The sequence below is a fragment of the Coniophora puteana genome, assembly GCF_000271625.1.
Source record: "Coniophora puteana RWD-64-598 SS2 unplaced genomic scaffold CONPUscaffold_6, whole genome shotgun sequence".
Classification (NCBI taxonomy): Eukaryota; Fungi; Basidiomycota; class Agaricomycetes; order Boletales; family Coniophoraceae; genus Coniophora; species Coniophora puteana.
In genome coordinates this window covers 2,182,358-2,204,918 of record NW_006913058.1, presented here as the reverse complement: position 1 = coordinate 2,204,918, position 22,561 = coordinate 2,182,358, and the positions used below count along the sequence as shown (strand labels likewise).

The following is a 22,561-nucleotide window of genomic DNA, read 5'->3' as shown; positions in this document are numbered from 1 at the left end:
AGGTATCATAGATTTTGAGTATATTGCAATGCTCGGTAGCACATAAACGCAAGCGTGGGGTGTTCCATTCTCAAGGTTTAATGAAATCCGTCGTCTATCGTTAATTATCACCGAGGAAAGGACAAACTTGACAACAGTGTATGGGGGTATTTCTTGGCTTGCTGAGCCGAGATCATGCGGGTGCCGTCCAAGGTCCAAAGTCCCTGATAAATCCAGCAATGCCCACTATATACGCAAGGGCGACATCTGCAATGGTGGGTGGTAAGCACGCTTTGCAGCACTTGTTGCTTACAGCGAGAAATAAACTAAAACAACTCACCAAAACCGCTCTTCATATCGTCACCAATACTCGGCACGCCCATGACGTTACAAAACGCATGAGCGGTGAACGCAGGAGATAATGAGTGCGTACGGAGAAGAAGGGCACCCGTAAATGTGCCAAACAGTGACGTGTATGCGAGCTGAAAGAGCGAGATGAAGATCGCGCGGCGGAGAGCAGTTCGCGTACGTCCGCCTTGAACGTAGAGCTCATATGCGTGGTGAAGGTGGGCTAGGATGCAATAGCAAAGGTCAGACGAAAGAAGCGGTTGAAAAGGCTATGAGAAGGTAAAGGAAACGAACCAACGCCAAAGAAGATGGGGCCGACGCCGACCATCCAGGCAAAGCGGGCACGCGCTAGACGGTATACGCCCAAGATGCAGGAACGGAAGACAATCTCTTCTGTCAACGGAGCCTACGTTGTAGTAAGCAGGGCGTTAACATGTCAAACGCATGCCAGGAAGCGAGAAGAGCGAAGACTCACGACGACATAATTCCGCAATCCTTTGATATCGCTCACGAGCGCAGCCAGAGAGTACGGCGTAAGCATATTCCCTTGTTTCCAGTTTGCATATAGCGGCCCGAGGAACCATAGGGGTGCAAGGAGGTGGGGTCGGATCGTCCTCAGCAACAAGAAGATGCCATCCTTTGAGAAGAGAGAGTGCGATAAAGGGAGAGTAGGGAACCCTAAGAGGGAGTAGGTCGCGCGGAGCGCCTCAAGTGGTGTCTAGTCAGAAGTACTTTCGCATAAGCATTGAGCACTACCTGGGCAAGCAATGTTGGACCGACGCACCTGATCACCTAAGTTCCATACAGCCCCTCCAACACCAGCGCAGCATACAAGCGACGCGATGCTCACAGCTCGCAGACGCGCACGTATCACAGCCGGGTCGTCCCGTGTCCTTTGCTCTCCGTAGCTGCGCCCATCTGATCCCGGAGGACGTAGCCTTATACGCGCCGAGGGATCCAAGTAGATAGCCCCAACGTAGGCGGATGCAAAGGCGAGCGCGAGCGCATGTGCGACTGGAGTCGGAAGGACACGTAGGGCATCTATGGAGGGTATTTCTTGCATGGGGCAGCGGGCTTGTAGGAAGGGATGTTTCAGTGCTGCAGGCGTGAATAGAATGTGTGTTCCCTTCGTGCTCGCGTTGTGCTGCCTTGTAGGTCGTTGCTCGCTGTGTCAGACGTTGACCACGCGAGCCGCGTCGAAGTCGCGCGGTCCGAATCAGGTCCGAACATCCGGTCCGGGGTTTTCGGACATCTCATAACTAATACGTAGCGTAGCGCATTGGCGTAGGTCGCAAAAATTGGGCGACTGTCATAACAATAATATTATGTGCATTACTCAACTGCCTTCGACACACTTTTGTGCTATACTTACAGAATTGCCCTCCCAGTCAACGTATGTCAATAACATCATCCACATCATACATCAACCCATCTTCCGAACACACATCCGACTCGCTCGACTTGGACGTGACCCTCGCAGGCACCGCATAGCGCATCACGGTCAACTCCTCTGAGGCCTCTCCGCCGGCCCAGGGCGGGTCCACTGTCGCCCCGTAGACCTGAACGCGGTTCCGCTCCTGGATGGCGAGCATCATCCACGGCCCGAGCATGCATGCGCGGACGTAGCCTAGCGCGTTGCCTACTTCGCCGAGGTCTTTGAGGGCAACGACCGACTATAAATGCGGTGTCAGTGGCGCGTGTCGAGAGATGCGCAGAGGGAGAGATACACACGGCAGATGGGTCTTGGGTTGTCAGGGGATACTGGATTGCCAACAGAAATGCCGAACAAAAGGCGCTGAGGGATACCCATCCGAATATCAGACGTAAGTGCAAAGGAAGAATTATACAGGACATACACGAGGAAGTATAGCAGGTTATCCCGCGCCACAAGTCGCGACAGACTGCGGAAGTCAAATATCGTGTTCTTCGTGAAGTGCCGAAAGTGACACTTGGTCGCCATAATGAACAGAACGAACTCGAATCCGCACACTGACCAGTCGCCAGCGGGGATGAGCCACGGCGGACCATGGCCTGAGTATGTACAATTTGGTTCGCCGCTCAGGGTGCGTGTAACTGAGAAAACGCGAGCATGATTAATACAGCGCAGCTTTGATAAAGTAGACCAATGTTTACCGTGCACCTCCAAAGGAAGCGCCGATGCCAACGCCGTCCCGAGGCAAATGCCGTGGGCCGTTGTGAATCCGGCTACCAGGAAGATAAGAAGGCCTCGCGATCGGGCTTTGGCGTGCATTGCGTAGACTCGCGTTGTCATCATTGCTACTTGCAATCAGTCAAAATGCTGAGGGATTTTTCGGAGATCGTACCATCCAAGAGTATCATAAGGATCGTGTCGAGAGAAATATTGCATACCACGATGCTAAAATAGCCTGAGGTCAAAACATTAAGTACATGAGTCATGGACGTCTGCAACGGGCAGCTTACATCTGGTTCCAGCGCATACGCATGGGCGTTAGACTTCTCCTGTGCCAGTGCACCGCCAATAGATATAAGTACGTACGACTGGATCATGCGGGATAAGGGTTAAAAGTAAGCATCCTGAAACTTTGTGGAGAGGTGAAGCCGGAGGCGCACTGTGTATGATGCCATCCCTCGTGTAGTCATGACTATCGTGGCACGTCAGCAGGCGCTTATCCGTGTGATCCAAAGCGACACCACTCACATCTAGGCAGTCTAACTTGGGTTAGTACAAGCACGAAGTTGACACTGCGGAGAAGTAACACTCACAATGCGAACACTAGTCCACCGTATCTAAGCTTCACAACAGAATGGCGCAGCACGTGGTAGGGCGTGGGGTGAGTTGAGGCTATCCCGTTGCGACCATGGGAATCAATGGAGGGTAGCGTACCATCGCGTAAAGGAATTTGAACGTGAGCTTCGTCGATCCGTTTTGCTATGTGCGGGGGGCATGATGAGGACGCCTCTTAATACGAGGTTCCAGAAGGTCCACTGCTCACCCATATGGCTGTCACCTGAAAGTGTTGCGTTGAGTGAGCAGGGAAAGACGATGGATGAGAGACACATGTTCAGCTTACCTCGCGATCTAGCTTCAGTACTATTGATGGTCAGGACGTATCTCTGGACGAAGCCGACAACGGAGAACATACAATAGTCATACAACACCAAGGCGGTCATTGCAGCTACGCATATAGTCAACCCTGAGATCGACTTGGATAGAAAAGATGCTCACAACCGATGTAGCCTCCTAATTGGAACTGCCATAGTTCAGCCTCTACATCTTGGAGGGTCGGAGAATCGGACGGCATGGCATCGAAGAAGTGGGCGGGATGAAAGAAGCGATGAACAAGGGGGGTAATCACCACGCGAGCCCCGAAGGGTTTTATGTTCGGAATGGCCTTGCGGAAACACGCAAAGCGCCGCAACTCTGTGCCTGAAAGGGGATCAGCGGAGCTTTTGCTTCCAGGTCTTTCACTGCCTCCATCACTGACAGGGCATAAAGTCGTCCGCTCTTTGTTTACGTCAACCGAATGGGACCGAAAACGCGGATGCCGCTGATCGTCCATCCCATGTGATCATCTTGTGGGAGCGACGCTGAAACAACAGACTCTCCCTGCACGTAGCACTTAGAATCAGATCAAGAACAGAGAGTTGTGTGAAAAGGAAAGTTTCACCTCTCTTGAAACCTTCACAGCCTGCTGCGCACGGCGGGCAAAGCTCCATCAACGTACAGGGTCCGACATCGATTCGCGCCCACAAACCCCGAGCAGTGCCCTAACATGGGCGGCAATCATGCGAATGAGGTCAGCTGGGGGCGGGGACACCGAAGGGTCTAGTGTTCGGTCCGGGAGCACTTTTCAGTACCACGAAGAACAGGCGCTGTATACCCAGACTGATGCTAGGGTAAGAATTGGTAAGAGCTGGTAAGTAAGAGATGAGGAAGGACAAGCCTTGCGTTGAGCGCTTGCGTTGTTTGACTAAGCTTGGCTTTGTTTGTCCTGCTTACCGACGCGCCTGTGACGCGATGCCTCGTTTCTGCTCGAAACCATCGCAGATGCAAGGCCATCACCGTCTAGCTTTGTCACGTATCTATCGGCTTTTCCAGTGGCGACTTTAGCTTCAATACTATGGGGAAGACATGAAGGTACGAATGTGGTGCGGTAGTAAGCTCCATTGGGCTTCTAGGCCAAGCGACTAATGGCCAACAGAACTGAACCGCCGCTATAACGCGCTCCGAGCGGCGAACTCTATCCTCAGTAATTCGTGGCCCTACCGCACTCATTGCACGTACTGGCATGCTCAATACGCTCTATGACGTCTTGAACCTCATAGCATGGCACTCTTTCCTACACGAATTTGTTCATAAACGCCGTGACCCTGTAGCATTTTCGCCTTTTGTTTGATGGGCTGCCGTGCAACCTTGTTCCAGCCGATTGTCGGTGGAAAGGGGCTCTTCACCCTGGAAAGTCGTTCATTCAACCGACGATCTGGAGCACTGCGGAGGTAACTTGGATTGGATTATGCGACCGCGCTAGAAGATTAGTATTTGGTAAGTCAATTTCGGTAAATGAGACCGCTCGCAAACCTGTCACCAATAAGACGTAAAAAGCTAACTTGTGTTGTCCCAGGTATACATTTTAAAAGAAGGGGTTCCTCGACTTTCTAGACACGCATTAGCATGACTCCTCTCCCTCGCGAACTAGCTCCCATTACCGAACTCGACAACGAGCTCTCTGCTCAACTGCAGAGTCGCGTCGAAGTGTCCCTTCAGAACATCATCAAGACGAATATATCCTCTCGTTTCGGGCGCACGTCAGAGGTTCTATCGGGTCTCCGTGAGACTCTAGCCACCATCGACTCCGCCGACCAAGCTGCTTGCGCCCACGCGTTCAATACCGGCAACGTCCCGATGACAGATTACTCCCAATACTCCCCCTATGTCTCGAAGTTCTTCGAGAGCTCGCCCTGCAGATACTCCGATATTGTCGACTGTCTCGCGCCAGGTAACCCGACGTGCTTCGGAATGTCGAGCACGACGTCCGGGAAGGCGTCGAAGCCGATTCCGAGATACAAGAACACCTCAGCGCCGCCTGCACCGCTTGGCATGAAGTCGCTCTGGATGGGCAAGCCGGATGGGCTGACCTGTCGTCCCGTCTATTGCGGGTACACTCGGTTCGTGGAGGTTACTGGTGCTCCTGATACGGGCGCAACCATACGTATTCCGTGCACGACCGGGTCGGCGTCTGGATGGCGGGGAATTTTGGGGTTCTCCGATTTCACTAAGGATGAAGAGAGGTTGTCAGAATCGAGTGAGCGCCCTCCCGTTCCCATCCGCTTCCCACAGAGTTGCGTGCTGATGCATGTGACCCGCCGCAGTCCCTGGTCTGACGGCACCATGGGGAGTGGCCCTTATTGCTAACTACCGCTCGATGATGCTCACGCACGCTGCGTTTGCGCTAGCGGAATCGTCCCTGACTACGCTCTGCATGCTGTGGTCCACCACTTTCGTTGATTTTATCCGATGGATCGACGAAGAGTGGGAGACGCTCGTAACTGCGATTGAGACTGACAAGCTGCCGCAGCTACCTGGGACAGAGGAAGTTTACTCCAGCGTTGCAGTACGTGGTTCTCGAGCACCGTCTTAGAGCTGCTACTTATATTACGTACATTCACTAGACAAAGTTCTTCGCAGTCCCTGCACGTGCAGAGGAGCTGCGAAAGATCGGGCCGCCATCACATACCGCGGAAGGATGGACAGTTAAGGTCTGGCCTAAGCTCGAGCTGCTGGTTGCCGTCTGCAGTGGAACATTCGGACGTGTTTATCCGCAGGTATGCCTCATATGCGTTAACTATAGGATATTCGTGTTTAATAATCGTGATAGGTCAGAGCATACATAGGCCCGGACATCCCCATTCGCCCTGTGGTTTACGCCTGCACCGAGTGTGCCATTGCGATCTCGTACGACGATCGCATGCCGAATGTCAACCAGGTGCTTACAGAAGACTACATCGAGTTACTCGAGGTTACTCCCACGAATGAAGATGGAGAGCTTAAGCACTTGGTACGATGCATCACATTGATGACTTTGGCTGTATTACTAACACAGTATAACCAGTGGGAAGTCAATGCTGGAAAGGTATACGAACCAGTCGTAACAACGCGGAATGGTCTATGGCGTTATCGGACACTGGACGCGATCACCGTTGTTGGTTTCTCTCCGAAGAACGGCACTCCGCTGATCGAGTATAAAGAGCGACGAAAGTGAGTTTTGCGCCTTCTGCGAACTATATGTGCACTCACGCACCGGCTTACAGCCAATCTATGTGGATTGCGCAGTCACTCGTATCTCAGGGAGATATTCTCGCCTCCGTCTCTGGCATTGAGGAGTTCAACCAGGGCGAGTTTGTGACGTGGTGGGATGACCGTAGTCAACCACCAACCGTCGGCTTCTTCTTGGAGGATACACCTGACAGCCGTGTGTCCTACTCTTAGTCTTGTTCCGTCTGCATACTAAACGTAGATTGTACAGGAAACCTGAGCTCTGCTTCCCGGGATGCAATTCTCAAGGGACTGCTACAATCGAACGAGAACTTCTCTGTGAACGCCGATAGAGGATTACCTGTCAGACCTACCATTCGTTTGCTCGCCCCTGGATCGTTCGGCGAGTTCAGACAATGGAAGGGGCTGGTGACCGGGGTGGGAAGCGCGCAAATCAAGGTACCTATCATTTTGGTGGATCCAAAGGGACAAGGGTTCTTCTTGAGCAGGGTGGTGTCTGAGGTTCTGTAAACAACTAATGGGCTTGTGATTATGCTCAAATACGTTTGTCATCTACCCGGGATTGGTTTTCGCTGTCTCCAAGATGTATATGAACTTCACTTGTGTCCTGAGCACTTAGTTATACGTGCTACTACCCTGTGCGTCTGACACGGATCCATACGCGTCAGCCTCGAGCCTCAATAGTCCGTAAAAAAAACTCACACCTAACTTATCCGTCATCGACAGCAAAGATGTATGTGATCTGTGTGATGGATTGTCCTACGGCATCGTACGTTCGTCGGTGTTTGTCAGTGACAGCGCTAACTACCGCGGGATCATTTCTTTGGGGCCGCCGGCTAAGCGGCACAAACTACCGCCGAATACCGGATGTCATCCCTACATAACTGGGTCAACAGTTGAAGGCAAATTTCAGTGAAGATCGTGGCGCCAACAGCAGGTAAGCTTTTTGACTTCGTCATCGCCGATATTCAGCTCTCAGAGGTAGAGAGGGTCTGGAGATCAACGGATTAATCGATTATCAACAGGCTTGGGCAGCTTGGGCGGCAAACTTGAAGACTTAGCACCAAATATTGAGGAAGTTTGCTATGCCGGGGTCATTCCGTAGGAGTCATGATCTCCTACTTGCCAGCGTGATGTCCGACCGTCGGAGCCTGCTAGGGGCCCCTATGACTCAGGGGCAACCATGCATTTGCCTTGCAAACGACCACAACGACCACGTTCAGTGGCCGTTGACTAACTGCGTTGTACAACATAAGCGTCTGACTCGGCTGCAGCAGCACAGCGGTGCGAGAGTATAACTCTACAAAGTTACAATAGGCGGAGAAAATACGTACTTCCATCATATCCTAGCCGGTATAAAAGTCGACAGTCTGATCTTTCGACGACGAAACCCAGTCATCATGTCTTCCTACCCCAACGAGCTCACTCCCTTACCCTTTCTCAGCGACGAACTTGCCTCTCAGCTGCAGGCTCGTGTAGAGTCAGTCCTACATGTCATTATCAAGTCGAACGTGTTCACCACTCAGTTTGGTCGTAACTCCGAGGTTTTGGCAAAGCTTCGCCAGGAGCTTACCGGAGTGGACTTGGATGACCCTACAGCGTGTGTGGAGGCATTCGCTGCAGCCGATCTGTCCCTTACCGACTACGAGCCGTACGCACCATACGTCGCCAAGTTCTCTCAAGGCTCCCCATGTCAACTGTCCGATGTCGCTGATCTCCTCGCACCCGGACTCCCCACGCTCCTTGGTATGTCGAGTTCCACGTCGGGAAAAGCATCAAAGCTACTCCCGAGGTACGAAAACCCTCAACCTCCTTTCTATCTCGCGGTCGAGACCACGCCCTTCTTGGGCAGTCCAACTGGCAAGGCCGTGCTGCCAATATATACCGGTCTTTCGAAGTTCGTTGAAGTATCCGGGCAGGGCGAAAACAGGCGCATACCAGTCAACCCTCTCTCCTGCTATTTCCCTCGTGTTTTCATGGGCTTTACGGATTTTGAGCGCGATTACGAACGACTTTCGGAAAAAGGTGCGTTATCAAAGTGTCCATTCTTCCGTCATAGTGTTGACGTAGGGAATCCAGTCGTCGGGCTCATAGCACCATGGGGCGCCCATCTTATTGTCAATTACCGCTCCGTCATTCTTACCCATGCCGCATTTGCTTTGGCTGAGCCGCTTCTCGATACACTCTCCTTAATCTGGTCCAGCACGGCCATGGACTTCTTCCGTTGGATCGACGAAGAATGGGATACTCTTGTGGATGCTATCGAAAACGGAACGCTTCCACAGTTCCCTCAGACGGAACATGTGTATACTAGCATCGCTGTAAGCCTGCTTTGATATATTCTTCTTTACTGTTATTAATACTAATTTTGTCAGACCCATTTTCACGCCAATGCAAAGCGAGCTGAAGAGCTACGCCAAACTGGCCCCCCTTCCCGCACCCCCGATGGCTGGGTGCCGAAGGTCTGGCCCGAGGTTAACTTGCTAGTCGCTGTTTGCACTGGCCCATTTGCTCGCGTTCTACCACAGGTTAGTATCCCATACGATTCGATTCTCTTGCGCTCAAACATACCAAATATGTCTAGATTAGAGCGTATATTGGGCGGGATATTCTCATCCGTACTCCAATGTTTGCCTCGACAGAGTGCTTTATGGCCGCCCCATATGATGATCGTGTTCCGGACATTGTTCGGATGGCCTATGAGGAATACATCGAAATGATTGAGGTTAATCTTGATGGCTCGGACGGGGAACTTAAGAAATTGGTGAGTGTCTTCCTTCGCATTCATCATATCACAATGCTGAGGATTTCTGGGGTAGTGGCAACTCTTAGTAGGTAGACTGTACGAGCCAGTCGTTACAACGCGCTCTGGCCTATGGCGCTACCGGATGGGTGATGTCGTTGAATTCGCCGGTTTCTCTCCAGCGGACGGCTCGCCTCTACTGCGACCCAGGGAGCGACGGAAGTGAGCATTTGGTCTGATGGCTTGTCATAACGACGCTGACAACTTCACGTGTAGCCAGTCCCTTAGGCTGCCTCTCGCGCTAATATCGCAGACGAATATCATCGATTCTATTGCGGGTGTTGGGGAAATTAGCCAGACAGAATTTACGACGTGGATAGACGACCGCAAGGTGCCAACAGTCGGTTTCTTGGTAGAACCAGCCCCGGGAAAAGGTAGTTTTCATTTCACTCCCAGATATCGAATGATCACTGATACATACATCTCCAGAACATATCGCACCCTCAGTGCGAGACACGATGATGGATAACCTGATTGAAGGCAACGAGATGTTCGCCATGAGTGCCAAAAAAGGGCAATCCGTCAAACCGACTATCCGTGTTCTTGCTCCTGGCACATTTGGCGAATTTAGGCGCTGGAAAGGGGAGCTTAGTGGTACAGGCAGTTCCCAGGTCAAACTGCCTCTTATCATGGTGGATACGAAGGGACAAGAGTTCCTACTTCTAGGGTTGTCGATGAGGTTCACTAAGCATTGTAGGTAGAGCACCAACAACCAAAGCACCACCGTTAAATATAATATAATATGCCACATGTCGATGTGCCATCAAAAATGGGAGTCTATTTCCGCCAGACCTCATTGCTTTCATCTGGATGGAAGATCAACACGAGGTGCACGTACGGATCATGGTGTCAACTTGAAGGGGATGTGTAAAATGTGTAGCTCCGGTTTGTTTGTCCTAGCTTTCCGGGTAATGCCGGTGGGATATTGGTGCGTTCATCTTTCCAATACATGTTTGAGTCAGCCAAACTTGAAGGTTCCATGAGCACGCAACACAGTGTAGAAGCTGGACATGTTCCCTCAAATGAGATGAGTAGAAAACAAGCGAAGGGTGAGAGATCTGCCTTTGACAGTTGATCAAGCTTTCATGTCCCTCATATTTCCGGGTTCGCTGTCAGCTAGATATCGTGCGCCGATGGCACCACTAAACATTAAGCACAGTCGGTTTCAGGTTGGTCTCAGGGCTGATCAACCTCAACATATAAAAGATGTCGACAGCCCGACATGCGCTCCCCAAAAATATCATGCCTATTACTCTTCCTCGCGACATCACTCCTCTCTCCAAGATTGATGGCTCTACTGCTGTTGAGTTGCAGAGTCACGCTGAGGGCACCCTCCATTCCATCGTCAAGGCCAACATCTCCACCAAGTTCGGGCGCACATCGGATGTCTTGGCTGGTCTCCGCAATTGCCTTGTGCACGTAAACTTAGACGACCGCGTTGCGTGCGCGAACGCATTCGCCGTCGCGAATCTTCCGATGACCGAGTACGAGCTTTACGCACCGTACATCTCCAAGCTCTTCGAGTCATCTCCTTGCCAGTACTCAGAGGCCGTGGATCTCCTCGCTCCTGGTATTCCAACTTGCCTTGGGATGTCGAGTACGACGTCTGGCAAAGCATCCAAACCCGTACCGAAGTACCGGAAACTCTTCTCACGAGACCCGAACGTCCACCCACCTCCTACCACGTTGTGGGCGAGTCGAGCTGACAGCTTGACGTGCCGTCCGGTATATGTCGGCTATAAGAGGTTCGTGGATGTCCAGAGCTCCGAGGAAGGCGGAGTGAACATCCGACTCCCGTGTACTGCCTTGTCTGCGCCTGCCTTTTGGTTCATTACTGGCTTTGCCGATTTTGAACGAGATCACGAACGACTCTCGGAGATAGGTTAGTCTGCCTTTTGCTCATAGTAAATGCTACATGCTTGACATCACCCATACACCAGTTCCCGGTACTACAGCCCCTTTCGGTGCCTCGCTCATCAGCAATTACCGTTCTTTTCTATTGGTCCATGCAGCATTTGCTCTGGCTGAGGAGTCGCTGGATACGATCGCTATGATGTGGTCCACTACATTCATGGACTTCATCCATTGGATGGACGAGGAGTGGAGTACGCTTGTGGACGCAGTGTCGACCGGAAAGCTACCACAGTTTCCAGAGACGGAGGATGTTTACTCTGAAGTTGCTGTAAGAGTCTCTAACGGAAACTAGCTCATTAACATTGACTGACTGTGGTCCTTGTTGAGATAGTCGACGTTTTCTGCCAATGTTGCTCGTGCGCAAGCTCTGAGTGCACTTGATCCGCCATCGCGGACAGCCGAAGGATGGGTGAAGAAATTGTGGCCGGATCTCGAACTTCTGGTTGCAGTTACTTCGGGGACTTTCGGACGCGTTTATCCGCAGGTATGTACCATACTGTGGATTATGAACCATGCTAATTGTCGTTTCTAAAACAGGTCAGAGCTCTGATTGGACCAGAGATCCCAATTCGGTGTCCGTTGTATGGTTCCACTGAGTGCTCCATAGCGGTGGCTTACGATGATCACCTGCCAAATGTCCTCAAAGTCACGGTGGATGATTATATCGAGTTTCTCGAAGTGACACCTACGAACGATGATGGGGAGCTGAAGACCCTGGTACGTGGCTCAATTCTTCCGCATGTGCAGAATTCAACAGCTGACCGATAATATCAGTGGAATGTAGAGGTAGGGAAAGTGTACGAACCGGTAGCAACGACTCGAGATGGTCTCTGGAGGTACCGGACGCGGGACTCCATTGAAGTTGTTGGGTTTTCGCCTATCGACGGCTCACCTCTTATTGAGTATAAAGAACGCCGAAAGTAAGGCTATCATCACTAATATTTTACAATATATCCAGCTGACGCCGCCCTTCAACCACTCTCCGTCAGCCAATCTATGTGGGTTGCACAGGCGCTTGTCTCCCAGGCAGACATTCTCGCGGCGATATCTCAAATTGATGAATTCGATCAAATGGAGCTCACTTCGTGGTGGGACGACCGCAGTCAGCCTGCGACTGTCGGATTGTTTCTGGAGGATTCACCAAGTAGCCGTATGTCTATTTGCTCTCCTCTCACCTGGTTACTGTAGACTGACCGCTTGCTTTAGGCTCCATGTCCTCGTCCGTCCGAGACAAAATCTTGGACGGTCTGTTAGAGGCAAACGAGAACTTTGCTTCAGGCGCGAAGAGAGGGTTACCCGTCCGACCTTCAATCCGTTTGTTGGCTCCCGGAACGTTCGCCGAGTTCAGAAGCTGGAAAGGAAAGATGATAGGCGTCGGAAGTAGTCAGGTCAAGTTACCAATCATCATGCTGGACCCAAAGGCCCAAGACTACTTACTTTCCAAGGTGATAAATGAAATACCGTAAATACGGCATGCTTGCACCGCTCATAATCTTGGCATCGCATGGGATTTGTCGTTAAAGTGGCAATTGTCTTCGGTATAGCTTAGCAGCTACACACTGATACATCGCAATGATACACATTCCCATGGATGCTTCTCGCGTTATTTACTGAGCGTTTTGCCGTTTCCCCGATTTTAGATGAGGTTACGACTGGAGGGCAGCCAGGGTATTTCTCTGTTCCCAACGCCAAGACAACATAATAATATAGCTTTCCTCTTAGCCTCCGTTCCCGAGCGAAGTAGACAGATATTGAATGTCGAAACTTGAAGCTGAGCGCTGAAGCGCTGAAGGCTCAGGCCTCTGAATTTCTCCCGAGGTCCGGAATCCTCGGTACGTACACTAGACCCCGGAAAGTTGGTCCCATGTGCCGCTCTTCCTTGGGCACCGCGTGGTTGCCAGTGGATGGGCCAAATCAGTGAGCGACCGGTCTGGAGCGCTAGATAACGTTTCGATAGCACTAACTAAAATTGTAAATGTCACGGTTTGGCGGCCCTTACCGTAATGCATATTCATTAGGAGGTATAAATGTCATCCCGCATTGATAAAGTACAATGAAGCTGTATTTACCCATGCACCATCTTCCTCACGACGTAGCACCAATTTTCGAGCTCACGAGTGACTTGTCCACTCAGCTTCAAGCTCGCGTCGAGTCTTCACTCAGAAACATCATCAGATCAAACATTTCCACACAGTTTGGACGTACCTCAAATGTCCTGTCTGGCCTCCGTGATGCCCTTGTCAGCGTCGACCTGAACGATCCCGCTGCCTGCGCTAGAGCATTCAAAATCTCAAACATCCAACTGACAGACTATGACCAGTACGCCTCCTACATCGCCAAATTCTTCGATTCTTCACCTTGCCTGTATTCTGATGTCGTGGACCTTATGGCTCCCGGTATACCGCAATGCTTCGCGATGTCGAGTATGACGTCTGGACGTGCATCGAAACCAGTTCCAAGGTACAGGGATCCCAACCGTTACAAAGATGTATCACCCGGTGCGCCCAACATCAAAGCTATCTGGACTGGAAAGGATGGTGGGATGACTTGTCGTCCGATCTTCTGTGGCTATCGAAAGTTCGCAGAGGTACGCGGAGAGGAAGAAGATGGGGAAATCACGCGCATACCATGTGCGCCTGGCACGCCCTTTGGCTGGCGCGTGATGTTGGGGTTCGAAGACTGTAAACAAGATCAAGAGAGACTGGCAGAGGCAAGTGAGCAGCCTCTTTCACGTCTGCCAACGTTACAACTGAGACTGATATCATATCATCGCCGCCGACGCTTCCCTAGTTCCAGGGATAACAGCTCCTTGGGGCGCCACACTCATTCCAAACCACCGCTCGATGATGCTGACACACGCAGTTTTTGCGCTCGCGGAGCGGTCCCTTGATACGTTATGCACGTTGTGGACTACGACATTTATTGACTTCATTCGGTTGATCGATGAAGAGTGGGAGATGCTCGTCGGTGCCATTGGTGATGGTCACTTGCCTCAGCTACCCGAAATGGACGACGTGTATTCCAGCATCAGTGTGAGTCCTTCCACGATTTCATCTGTACTTAATTTCTCGTCTCACCATTTTTCAGCCAACATTTAGCGCCAATCCAGATCGAGCGAAAGAGCTGCGCAACCTCGGACCGCCCTCCCAAACCGCTGAGGGATGGGCAACAAAAGCCTGGCCCAGGTTCGAGCTACTAATAGCTATCACCACAGGCACGTTTGGGCGTGTATTACCCAAGGCACGAGCGTTTATTCCATTCATTTCGCGGGCGCAGTGCCTAAAGCATCAGAAACCCTCCCAGGTCAGAGCCTATATCGGGCCGGATGTTCCCGTTCGCAATGTGGTGTACGCTTCTGCGGAGGGGGGAATTGGGATCGTATACAACGACCGGTTACCGAACGTTGTACAGGTGGTTACTGATGATTATATTGAGTTCCTCGAGATTACTCCCGCGGATGAAGATGGGGAGCTGAAGCGCATGGTATGTAATTCCTGTCAAACATGCGACTCTATAGCTAACTTCTTTTTGGGGGCTGATGAGTAGTGGGAAGTTGATGTAGGAAAAATATACGAACCAGTAATCACCATGCGCAATGGTCTATGGCGATACCGCATGGCAGACGCCGTACAGGTTGTCGGTTTCTCCCCTATTGATGGTGTGCCCTTGATTGAATACAAAGAACGACGCCAGTAAGAAAGATATCCCGATTTCCGAACTCATATAGTCTAACCCCAACGTTCTAGTCAGCTCTTGAGGGTGGGTGAAGTGCTCGTCTCTCAGGCAGATATACTCGCCTTCGTCGACGGTGTAGAAGGGATTAACGAGTCCGAGTTCGTGACATGGTGCGATGATCGTGGCCCGAGTCCTACACTTGGCTTCTTCCTAGAGAAGGCCCCTGAGCGACGTAAGGCTTCACCTCTGTGCATTCTTCCCGAAGTCTAAAACGGACATTTTTCTCAGTTTCTTTGGCTTTGGAAACACGGGAGACTATCCTAAGCAACATTCACAAGCAAAATGAGAACCTCCCCACCGCTTCACAGCAATGCATATGGGAGAGACCGACCATACGTTTACTTGCTCCAGGCACGTTCAGAGAGTTCAGGCAATGGAAAGGGAAACTGTCGGGGATGGGAAGTGCGCAGATCAAAGTACCGACCATCTTGGCTGATCCTAAGGGTCGGGAGTTCTTTTGTCCAGGGTAGTCTCCGAAATAGAGTAAAGAGGGTTTTATGGGGTGTATTTACGCTTATCGGTGTTGTACAAATGTTTGACTACAAATCACTTTGATTAGTGGACGTGCAGTAATTATGCAGGAAAACGCCAAAGGGCCACCGTTCAGACCATTTCACATGTTATTCCAATAACAAACCAGAAAGTAACGATCTTTAAGTGTTCTTAGCCGTGTACGTATCATGTGTTAGGTAAGAACGTTGTACGAACATGCTGCTTTAAGAACCTAATAATAGTTCACAATGAAGGTGATCACTTCTATGATACGACTTTAGACTGTAGTATACAATATAGGCTGATTACGTGGCGAAATCTACCGAGTTCCAAGATGTTCCAGGGGTTTTGACAATTGTTTTGGATGTTGATTCTGCACTATTAAGGGTGCATGTTATGAAATGTCTGGGCCGTTATGCTGACGGCTTTTGCGTTTGACATACGTCATCGTTTATTCGGCTCAGGAAGTCTATCCTCTCCAGAAAAGTCCCTTGATGTGGTTGTTGGTCACCTGCTATGGCATTCGAAGGGAAAGGAATGAATAAGAAGGAAGTTTTTAGGCGCTGTTAGATAGTAGTTGGGAAAAAAACACGACACTGGGTAACATACGAGGACATACGACAGCACATTACGAAGTTGCCACATAAATATACTATCCTTCCATGGTCGCATCCCCGGCATTTAAATGCTGACCTTCCTGCCCGACATTTTCCTTTTTTACTCTTCTTTCTCAGCGTCGCTCTCAAGCTCATCGTCGAGATCGTCCTCGCCAAGCGCTACCTCAACCTCGAGTTCTTCGTCCTCGTCCTCTATCCCCTCCAACTTGCGCTTCTTCGACTTCCTCGCCGCCTTCGTAGCAAGCTTCGCCGAGAAACACTTCATATTCCCCTTCCCCATGTCCTCTAGATGCCCCTTAATCGCCCGCTCCGTCATCCGATCTCCACACATGCCGCACCGCCCCTTTGTGCACGTTCCTTTCATGATGTGTCGCTCCGTCGCATCCCGCCGCGAGAGCACCTTTCCACAGACAGGGCAGTGCCAGACCGGAGCAGGGTGCTCCCGCCTCGCAGCCTGAGCTTCCGCGGACTCGGACCTGCATGCGTGCTGCATGTGTCGGGTGCGATCCATCCTGCGCGTGAACGTCTCTCCACAGTCAAGGTACGGGCACCTGAAGGTGCGTTTTCTCTTCGTGGGCACAGTTGGAGCGCTCGGGGGCTGTGGTGAGTCAACGGGCTCGAGAGTGCTCGTGACAGACCGAGGCGACGTCGGCTTTGGTACTTCCTCCCCGACCTGGGACGTAGACGAGGAAGGCGGCGGGGTGTTGTCTGAGTTTGCAGGGTCGTCGCTACGGCGAGCGTAAGCCTTGCGTGCGAACTTGGGAGGCGCGAATAGCCTTGGAGCTGCGGGGAGCGTTGCGATTTCGGGAGTGAGGGACATGGGTGCCGGTGGTGATGCAAGTCGAAGTGGAAGGAGTGAAATAGCGCCCGCGAGACATCTACTTAAGAAAATGATGTGGCGCGGTTCCTGGTTAGGGTTGCATCCCCTCTTCATCGACATCATCATCATCATGATTCTCACCGCTTTTCTACACAACAACGACATGTACGTAGAAAGCTCAGCTGTCAATGCGTAAGTGGAATTAAAGTGTCTTCAACGTACAGTCGAAAGTCAGTTGCACCATTTGCAGGCGTGACGATTATGGCAGCTGAGTTTAAAGTTGATGTTTACATGCTCCCCGCCAACTTCCGGTCTCTACGGGTATGATATATGAAGGCCAATCCATCGCCTATTTTCGGGCGAAAACGTCTTGTATCAAACCTTAGAGTTCAGGCAGTCCAGATCCTTCGCTCAGTGTAGCTACGTCAAAGTTTCCTATCATGTATGAACGGGTTCACCCTTCATCCGCCATCTCTATATCTTCCTCGTTCTATTGAAGACGACCAATCATGTGCCATTGTCTTTTTTACATGGATCAGGCTAGTCAAAGTTTTACTTGAAATGTGTAAATGGCTATTGCTGCTGTGCTAGAGGATGTAAAACCCGATGGAGTGGCTTGATTCCCACGTCTACAAACACCTCGGCAAAACTGAGTCCGACTTGAGGTTGCTATGCCAAGCCATGAGATTGTTACGCTGAGCAAGCGTGGGGTTGCATACATCAAAGTAACTCACCGGATGTTTTGAGGCTCAAATGCTTCACATGCAAAGTATGAACAGTCGATCAAACTCTTGTCCTCTTGATGCATTCCGTTAAAATTTGTCTGAAAACAGACGATCGATTGGTTACAGCTACAGTGGACTCGGCATCGATGGCTGAATATGGGTTTTGTACTTTTGGGGATGGTGTTCGAGTTATCTGCATGTCAAATGTTTCGAGTAGTGGACAAGCAGATGCTACATCCAAGCTACATCGATATTGATTTTATGGTCAAAAAGCATTCCAGCCCCGCGGTTCTTTAATTTCAGGTGGCGGAGGTCCTCGGACGGAGGAGGAAACTTGCGAGAAAGTCAAACTCTGTCGCAGAGTAATGAAGGCTTAAATTAATTTCCACCCGACACAACTTCGGGAAGAGGTTAGAGGCACTGGGAGGATGCTCCCATTCGCACATTTGTCCGAGTGTATATCGATGAAGGAGGACGCATTGATGCCGCCGTCGATTTGGTTTCAGCTCCGTTATTCTTGATGCACACGAGAAGATCGTATTCCACTCTGCTGAGATTGGTGAGTGTTCAAACACAAGCTTCGCAAAGTCAGGCGCTATCCTTAGGCTAAGTGAGCAAGCGCATGCTTGTGCTCGACTAGTCTGCATATGTAGCCGAGAACTTCTTGGATCTAAAGACAGGGGTGTGTTATGATAGAGACCTTGAAGTGTCGGTGATAAACAAGGCGCAGCTCTCGGGCTCACGCATGTGTTTGCTGGCGATGTCAGATTACTCCCACGCTTGCGACCACGCCCTTAACTTACTTAGACACTTTCTTTCACCAAATGTACTTGCGCAATTCGTGTTCAGATGAATAGGCTCCGGGAGTGCAATCTCCAGTTTCCGCATGGCAACTTGTGTGGAACTTGAAGCTTGATGAGAGGACAGCGACACACTCCGGCTGAATCGCCGAAAGACAAGCTGCGTGAGACTGCATAGCAGGTGGGCGCGCTAACCTTTCGTATAAAAAAAAAACTAGATGCGCATTATAGATGTCCCTTAGGCGATCTGACCATCAAGCATTAATGGGGTAGTGGTAACCTGGGTCGTTGCCATCGACCCGCCGGGGGTTCGATTCCCCCTTAATGCAATGCGATGTTGATTTTTTCGCTTCTTGTGGCTTTACTTCCTCTCCGCCATCGACGTCATTTTTGTTTCAGGAAGGCCATGTTAATTTCGCATCTCCGACGATAGATATGTGTATCAGAGATGGTCCATTTCATGGGCCAAAGCCCTGGAACCCTCACATTTTGCACTAGTACAAACAAAAGTAGACCTATAAAGATAAATAAGACCCTTAGATGGGGAACTGGAGCGTAACATTCGCCAAGTACTGCATCGCGTCCACCCTATAGTTATCCTGCTCGATCGCCTGGGGCGTAAAGCCGTCCTGGAACGCGAGCATGTTGGGGGCGTCGGTGGTGTACTTGGGCCAGCTGATGCCCGTGTCGCCGTTTGGGTCGAGGTTGGCCGCGAAGCGGACGACGTAGTCGGTCATGTCGCCGCCGAAGAAGACGTTGAGCAGATCCGAGCCGTGGAACGAGCCGACGAAGGGGATGGCCTTGAGACGTTTGTTGACTGTTGTGTTGTGGGATTGGGTCAGCTGTGTCTGCGAGAGAATGGAGGGTGAGGAGGCTTACTGAACGACCACATGGGCTGCTTGCCGGACTGCGCTTGCATGAAGTATCGCCTGGGAGCTTGGAAGACGGCGTCGCCCTGGAAGGCGGCAAGGCGCTTGAATTCGGGTGTTAGCGCGTTGGCGATGCCGGTGTTGAAGGGAGAGCCATCGGACAGGTCCGAGGGATAGAGCGTTGCGAGCTGGCTGATGTCTGCGCCCGGTGCCTTGGGGAGGTAGATGGTCTGAAGGTAGTCGCTCCACTGGTCGTCGGAGCTGAAGGGAATTTGGTGAGGGGATCCAAATAGAGGATAACGACAGCTTACGTGACGTTCAGCGTCGAGAACGAGAAGAGTGTGCCCTCGTCGTCGCAGTCGCCCGAGATGAAAGGCACGTTGGCAACTGAACCCTGCGTGACAAGGTTCTGCGGGTCGTCCTTGAGGAACACCCCATCTACACGGGGCAGCCATGCCAGAACCAAGGACTATTCAAACCAGATCAAACCATTCGAACTCAGAATCCGACAGCACAGAGTGAAAGATATATGCGCACCTGATACGAGAAAATAAACGGCGTCCCGCCGACAGCCTTCATCAATTCGTCATAATCTACACCCCGCAGACAATCTAACGTGTCCGACGCGCCCGAGCACCCGGTCTGGTCGACGAGATAGTCGTAGTACTGCTGGCCCTCGGTGATGTCGCCCACGGGGATCGGCGAGCCCGAGTTCATGAACGCGCCGCGGAAGAGGCCCTGCGTGTCTCCGCCGTTTGTAAGCATGTGCAGTGCAACGGAGATCGCCCCGGCGGATTCGCCCCAGCTGAAATAAGGAGGCGAGTGATTAGATGGAGGGGGTATATCAGTGGAGAGAAGATGTACATGGTGACTTTGGACGCGTCTCCTCCGAAAGCGCCGATGTATTGCTGGATCCACTGCAGGGCAAGACGTTCTGAGGGACATCAGCATTCGAGTACCGGATGAACCGGATCGAAGAACGTACGGTCTTGGAGGCCGAGATTGCCGACACCAGCATCCTTCACCTCTTTGCTGGCAAGGAAGCCAAACGCTGTCTAGGACTGAGCACGATGTGAGACAGAAAAGCATCAGAGCACGCGTACCTGCAACTCTGTAGATAGATATAAGTGACTGGTGCAACATCAGGATAGAGTACTGCGGCTCTTACCGATAGTTCATGCTGACGTAGATAGCAGGGACGTCAAGGTCGATGGCGCGGTCCACGATGACACCACCATCGTAGCTATCGCCCAGATGAACATATGTTATGGATCAACAGAGGGGAAGTACTCACGTGCTAGTGCCTCCAACCTCGAATCCGCCTCCGAAGATCCACTACATACCAAGTCAACGAATACGAGCTCGTGATCGCAAGGGCGACATACCGCAATGACAGGCAACTTCGAGTCGGGAGTGGCGTCAGCAGGTGCCACGACGTTGACCGTCAGGCCTATTCTCAGCTAGTGTCAACCCACCGAGTTTATTGATGTGTCTCAGAAAGTGATCACTTACAATCCTCGGCAGCGGGCGTGATAACGTCGTACAGCAGATTCGTAACATTGTTGATCGCGTCCTTGGCTTGCTGCGGCAGGGAGTCTGGGATGGGCAACTTGATCGGCTGCTGCGGGCACGCGGGGCCGAAGGACGTTGCGCTGAAGTCCGTCGAGTACGCGGAGAGAGGCTGAGGAAGCTGGAAGCGCAGGTTGCCGGTCCTGTACACCGCACGTCGTTCTCGTTAGCATGGGTGAAAGCAGGACCACACGGAGGGCCGATAGGATTGACGGAAAGAAAGGGCAGGAAAACGTACGGGGGCTGTGCGAACGGGATGCCCAAGAACTTGTTGACGCTGCCCGAAGCCGAGCCGGTCACGGTCGCATTGTCGAGCTTGACCGTCGGGTCGGCGCGCTTGGCGAGGGGAGACGCGCCCGCGAGGGCTGCAACGGCGAGGAGTGGCGCGGCGCGAAGGAGGGAGCTCGCGAACAGCATCGTTCTACTCGTTCAGCAGTGTTGCGTGAAGCTGGGCAGATCCGGGCCTTGCGGGGACGCAGAGAACGAGAGGGGATCAAGGAAATTTTGCGGAGGCTTTCTGCATTTAAGCATGTTGAGGTGCGCGGATGAGCTGGCAGAGGACACGAAAGGGAACAAACGCGGGAAAATGTCTGATCAAGCGAGGTATGAGCGCGCCGGCGGGTGGACGTCATATGTCGCGGTCTCGCATGGCGAGGCGAGTTATCAGAGCTATATCGCGACTGATGCGGAAAATTGGATCCCATTGAGACTAAGCGAAGCCCTGCGAAGCCTCTGAATCAGGTAGAGCGAAGCAGGTGAGATAGGATGGGACAGCTTCGTAATACAAGTGTACGTGTGGACGAGTGGTCATTTGAAGGGTCGAGAAGGGTCGAGACCGGGCAATGCTACGAACGATTGTTACCTCGGCAAAGGACAAGGTCTCAGTCTGTCTCAGCAGGTACACGATCTGTCAAGAAGACTAAATGTTAGGAACGCATGTAAGCCAGCGCTCGGAGTGACCTACCCCACGGGGCCGATCACGAATGCGGGGTAAGCCTCTACTCGTTGCCCACACCGATAATGAACAACCTCGAGTCTATTTCTGCAGATAGACATATGATAAGCTATGAGAGCTCATCTAATGAGGGCACCGAAGGAATGGAGGTAAAGATGCTTGGTCTCACCGGCGGAATTTCCCCGGCAGCTTCGTGTGCTGTGAATATTTGAATGCGGATGGTGACACCATATAGTCGTGTTCTCGTGAGCTTGACCATCATATGGTGCGCAGGCGGGGGCAGTCCGGTTCGCGTAGAGAGTTATATAAAGCCGGGGGCGAAGTGGAGAATCAAGTGTCTCTTTCCCGAGTCAATCACGCTGACTACTACTGCTGTTGACGTTGAGCTCGACAAGACGAAAATCGAAAACTGGCGACGCGAGTCGGAGCGAAGAATGCGGAAGTTGCCGGCAGCTGTAATATTGGGCTCTGTTGGGGTGCTTGTCTCGTCCAACAACAGTTTACATCTTCTTCGTCGAACAATTTTCGGCATTAGAATCCTTGGGACTCTTAGGGTTAGTGCATGGATTTAAGATTCCCACAGAGTGTCATGCAGGTGAGCATCGCCGTTCTTTCGATCGCGTTTTCGTGCTTGCTGATTGTCCGTTTAGTCGCATTCGGATCTCTTGAGTAGCGCGCA

At 51.7% G+C, this 22,561-nt stretch overlaps 6 protein-coding genes and 1 non-coding gene across 7 annotated transcripts; 4 read left to right on the top strand and 3 right to left on the bottom strand.

Moving 5' to 3' along the window:
* Positions 1-56: 56 nt before the first annotated feature.
* Positions 57-4,192, bottom strand: CONPUDRAFT_105000 (Abi-domain-containing protein). The gene is made up of 18 exons (XM_007770687.1): positions 3,978-4,192; positions 3,536-3,916; positions 3,381-3,485; positions 3,303-3,317; positions 3,073-3,238; positions 3,008-3,018; positions 2,920-2,951; positions 2,770-2,847; positions 2,652-2,714; positions 2,461-2,604; positions 2,184-2,400; positions 2,059-2,122; positions 1,700-2,000; positions 1,112-1,633; positions 803-1,045; positions 622-733; positions 320-550; positions 57-246 (listed from the first exon to the last, which is right to left on the bottom strand). Exons 14-18 carry the CDS (start codon positions 1,388-1,390, stop codon positions 173-175), a joined length of 939 nt encoding a protein of 312 aa, XP_007768877.1. The 5' UTR covers positions 1,391-1,633; positions 1,700-2,000; positions 2,059-2,122; positions 2,184-2,400; positions 2,461-2,604; positions 2,652-2,714; positions 2,770-2,847; positions 2,920-2,951; positions 3,008-3,018; positions 3,073-3,238; positions 3,303-3,317; positions 3,381-3,485; positions 3,536-3,916; positions 3,978-4,192; the 3' UTR covers positions 57-172.
* Positions 4,193-5,735: 1,543 nt separating this feature from the next.
* Positions 5,736-10,087, top strand: CONPUDRAFT_124754 (uncharacterized protein; the record flags this gene model as incomplete). The annotated part of the gene is made up of 6 exons (XM_007770686.1): positions 5,736-5,921; positions 5,980-6,132; positions 6,186-6,365; positions 9,403-9,548; positions 9,603-9,763; positions 9,840-10,087. The coding sequence occupies 6 exons, from the start codon at positions 5,736-5,738 to the stop codon at positions 10,085-10,087; spliced, it is 1,074 nt and encodes a 357-aa protein (XP_007768876.1).
* An 889-nt stretch (positions 10,088-10,976) lies between these two features.
* On the top strand, positions 10,977-12,766 carry CONPUDRAFT_90431 (uncharacterized protein; the record flags this gene model as incomplete). The annotated part of the gene is made up of 7 exons (XM_007770685.1): positions 10,977-11,268; positions 11,327-11,568; positions 11,632-11,784; positions 11,838-12,017; positions 12,075-12,220; positions 12,290-12,450; positions 12,507-12,766. 7 exons carry the CDS (start codon positions 10,977-10,979, stop codon positions 12,764-12,766), a joined length of 1,434 nt encoding a protein of 477 aa, XP_007768875.1.
* Positions 12,767-13,400: 634 nt separating this feature from the next.
* Positions 13,401-15,604, top strand: CONPUDRAFT_165674 (uncharacterized protein). Its single transcript, XM_007770684.1, has 7 exons — positions 13,401-13,798; positions 13,879-14,014; positions 14,091-14,332; positions 14,388-14,783; positions 14,847-14,992; positions 15,047-15,207; positions 15,264-15,604. The coding sequence occupies exons 1-7, from the start codon at positions 13,787-13,789 to the stop codon at positions 15,503-15,505; spliced, it is 1,335 nt and encodes a 444-aa protein (XP_007768874.1). The 5' UTR covers positions 13,401-13,786; the 3' UTR covers positions 15,506-15,604.
* A 482-nt stretch (positions 15,605-16,086) lies between these two features.
* On the bottom strand, positions 16,087-16,964 carry CONPUDRAFT_144286 (uncharacterized protein; the record flags this gene model as incomplete). Its single annotated transcript, XM_007770683.1, has 1 exon — positions 16,087-16,964. One exon carries the CDS (start codon positions 16,962-16,964, stop codon positions 16,245-16,247), a length of 720 nt encoding a protein of 239 aa, XP_007768873.1. The 3' UTR covers positions 16,087-16,244.
* A 1,783-nt stretch (positions 16,965-18,747) lies between these two features.
* CONPUDRAFT_t57 lies at positions 18,748-18,818 on the top strand. The gene has a single exon. It is a non-coding gene; the product is annotated as a tRNA-Gly (tRNA).
* A 207-nt stretch (positions 18,819-19,025) lies between these two features.
* Positions 19,026-21,344, bottom strand: CONPUDRAFT_137444 (carotenoid ester lipase precursor; the record flags this gene model as incomplete). The annotated part of the gene is made up of 12 exons (XM_007770682.1): positions 19,026-19,306; positions 19,369-19,619; positions 19,670-19,827; positions 19,896-20,163; positions 20,223-20,292; positions 20,344-20,409; positions 20,462-20,469; positions 20,527-20,601; positions 20,653-20,693; positions 20,744-20,808; positions 20,871-21,070; positions 21,166-21,344. The coding sequence occupies 12 exons, from the start codon at positions 21,342-21,344 to the stop codon at positions 19,026-19,028; spliced, it is 1,662 nt and encodes a 553-aa protein (XP_007768872.1).
* Between the last annotated feature and the right edge of the window lie 1,217 nt (positions 21,345-22,561).

What these genes read in the sequence shown, in the direction of transcription:
- CONPUDRAFT_105000 (XM_007770687.1), bottom strand. Translation starts at nt 1,390, where the DNA reads ATGCAAGAAATACCCTCCATAGATGCCCTACGTGTCCTTCCGACTCCA. An exon ending in GATTGCGGAATTATGTCGTC is followed by an intron (nt 734 to 802) that starts GTGAGTCTTCGC and finishes ACTACAACGTAG; the next exon opens with GCTCCGTTGACAGAAGAGAT. An exon ending in CGATATGAAGAGCGGTTTTG is followed by an intron (nt 247 to 319) that starts GTGAGTTGTTTT and finishes CCACCATTGCAG; the next exon opens with ATGTCGCCCTTGCGTATATA.
- CONPUDRAFT_165674 (XM_007770684.1), top strand. An exon ending in AGAGAGACTGGCAGAGGCAA is followed by an intron (nt 14,015 to 14,090) that starts GTGAGCAGCCTC and finishes ACGCTTCCCTAG; the next exon opens with TTCCAGGGATAACAGCTCCT. An exon ending in AGAGAAGGCCCCTGAGCGAC is followed by an intron (nt 15,208 to 15,263) that starts GTAAGGCTTCAC and finishes CATTTTTCTCAG; the next exon opens with TTTCTTTGGCTTTGGAAACA.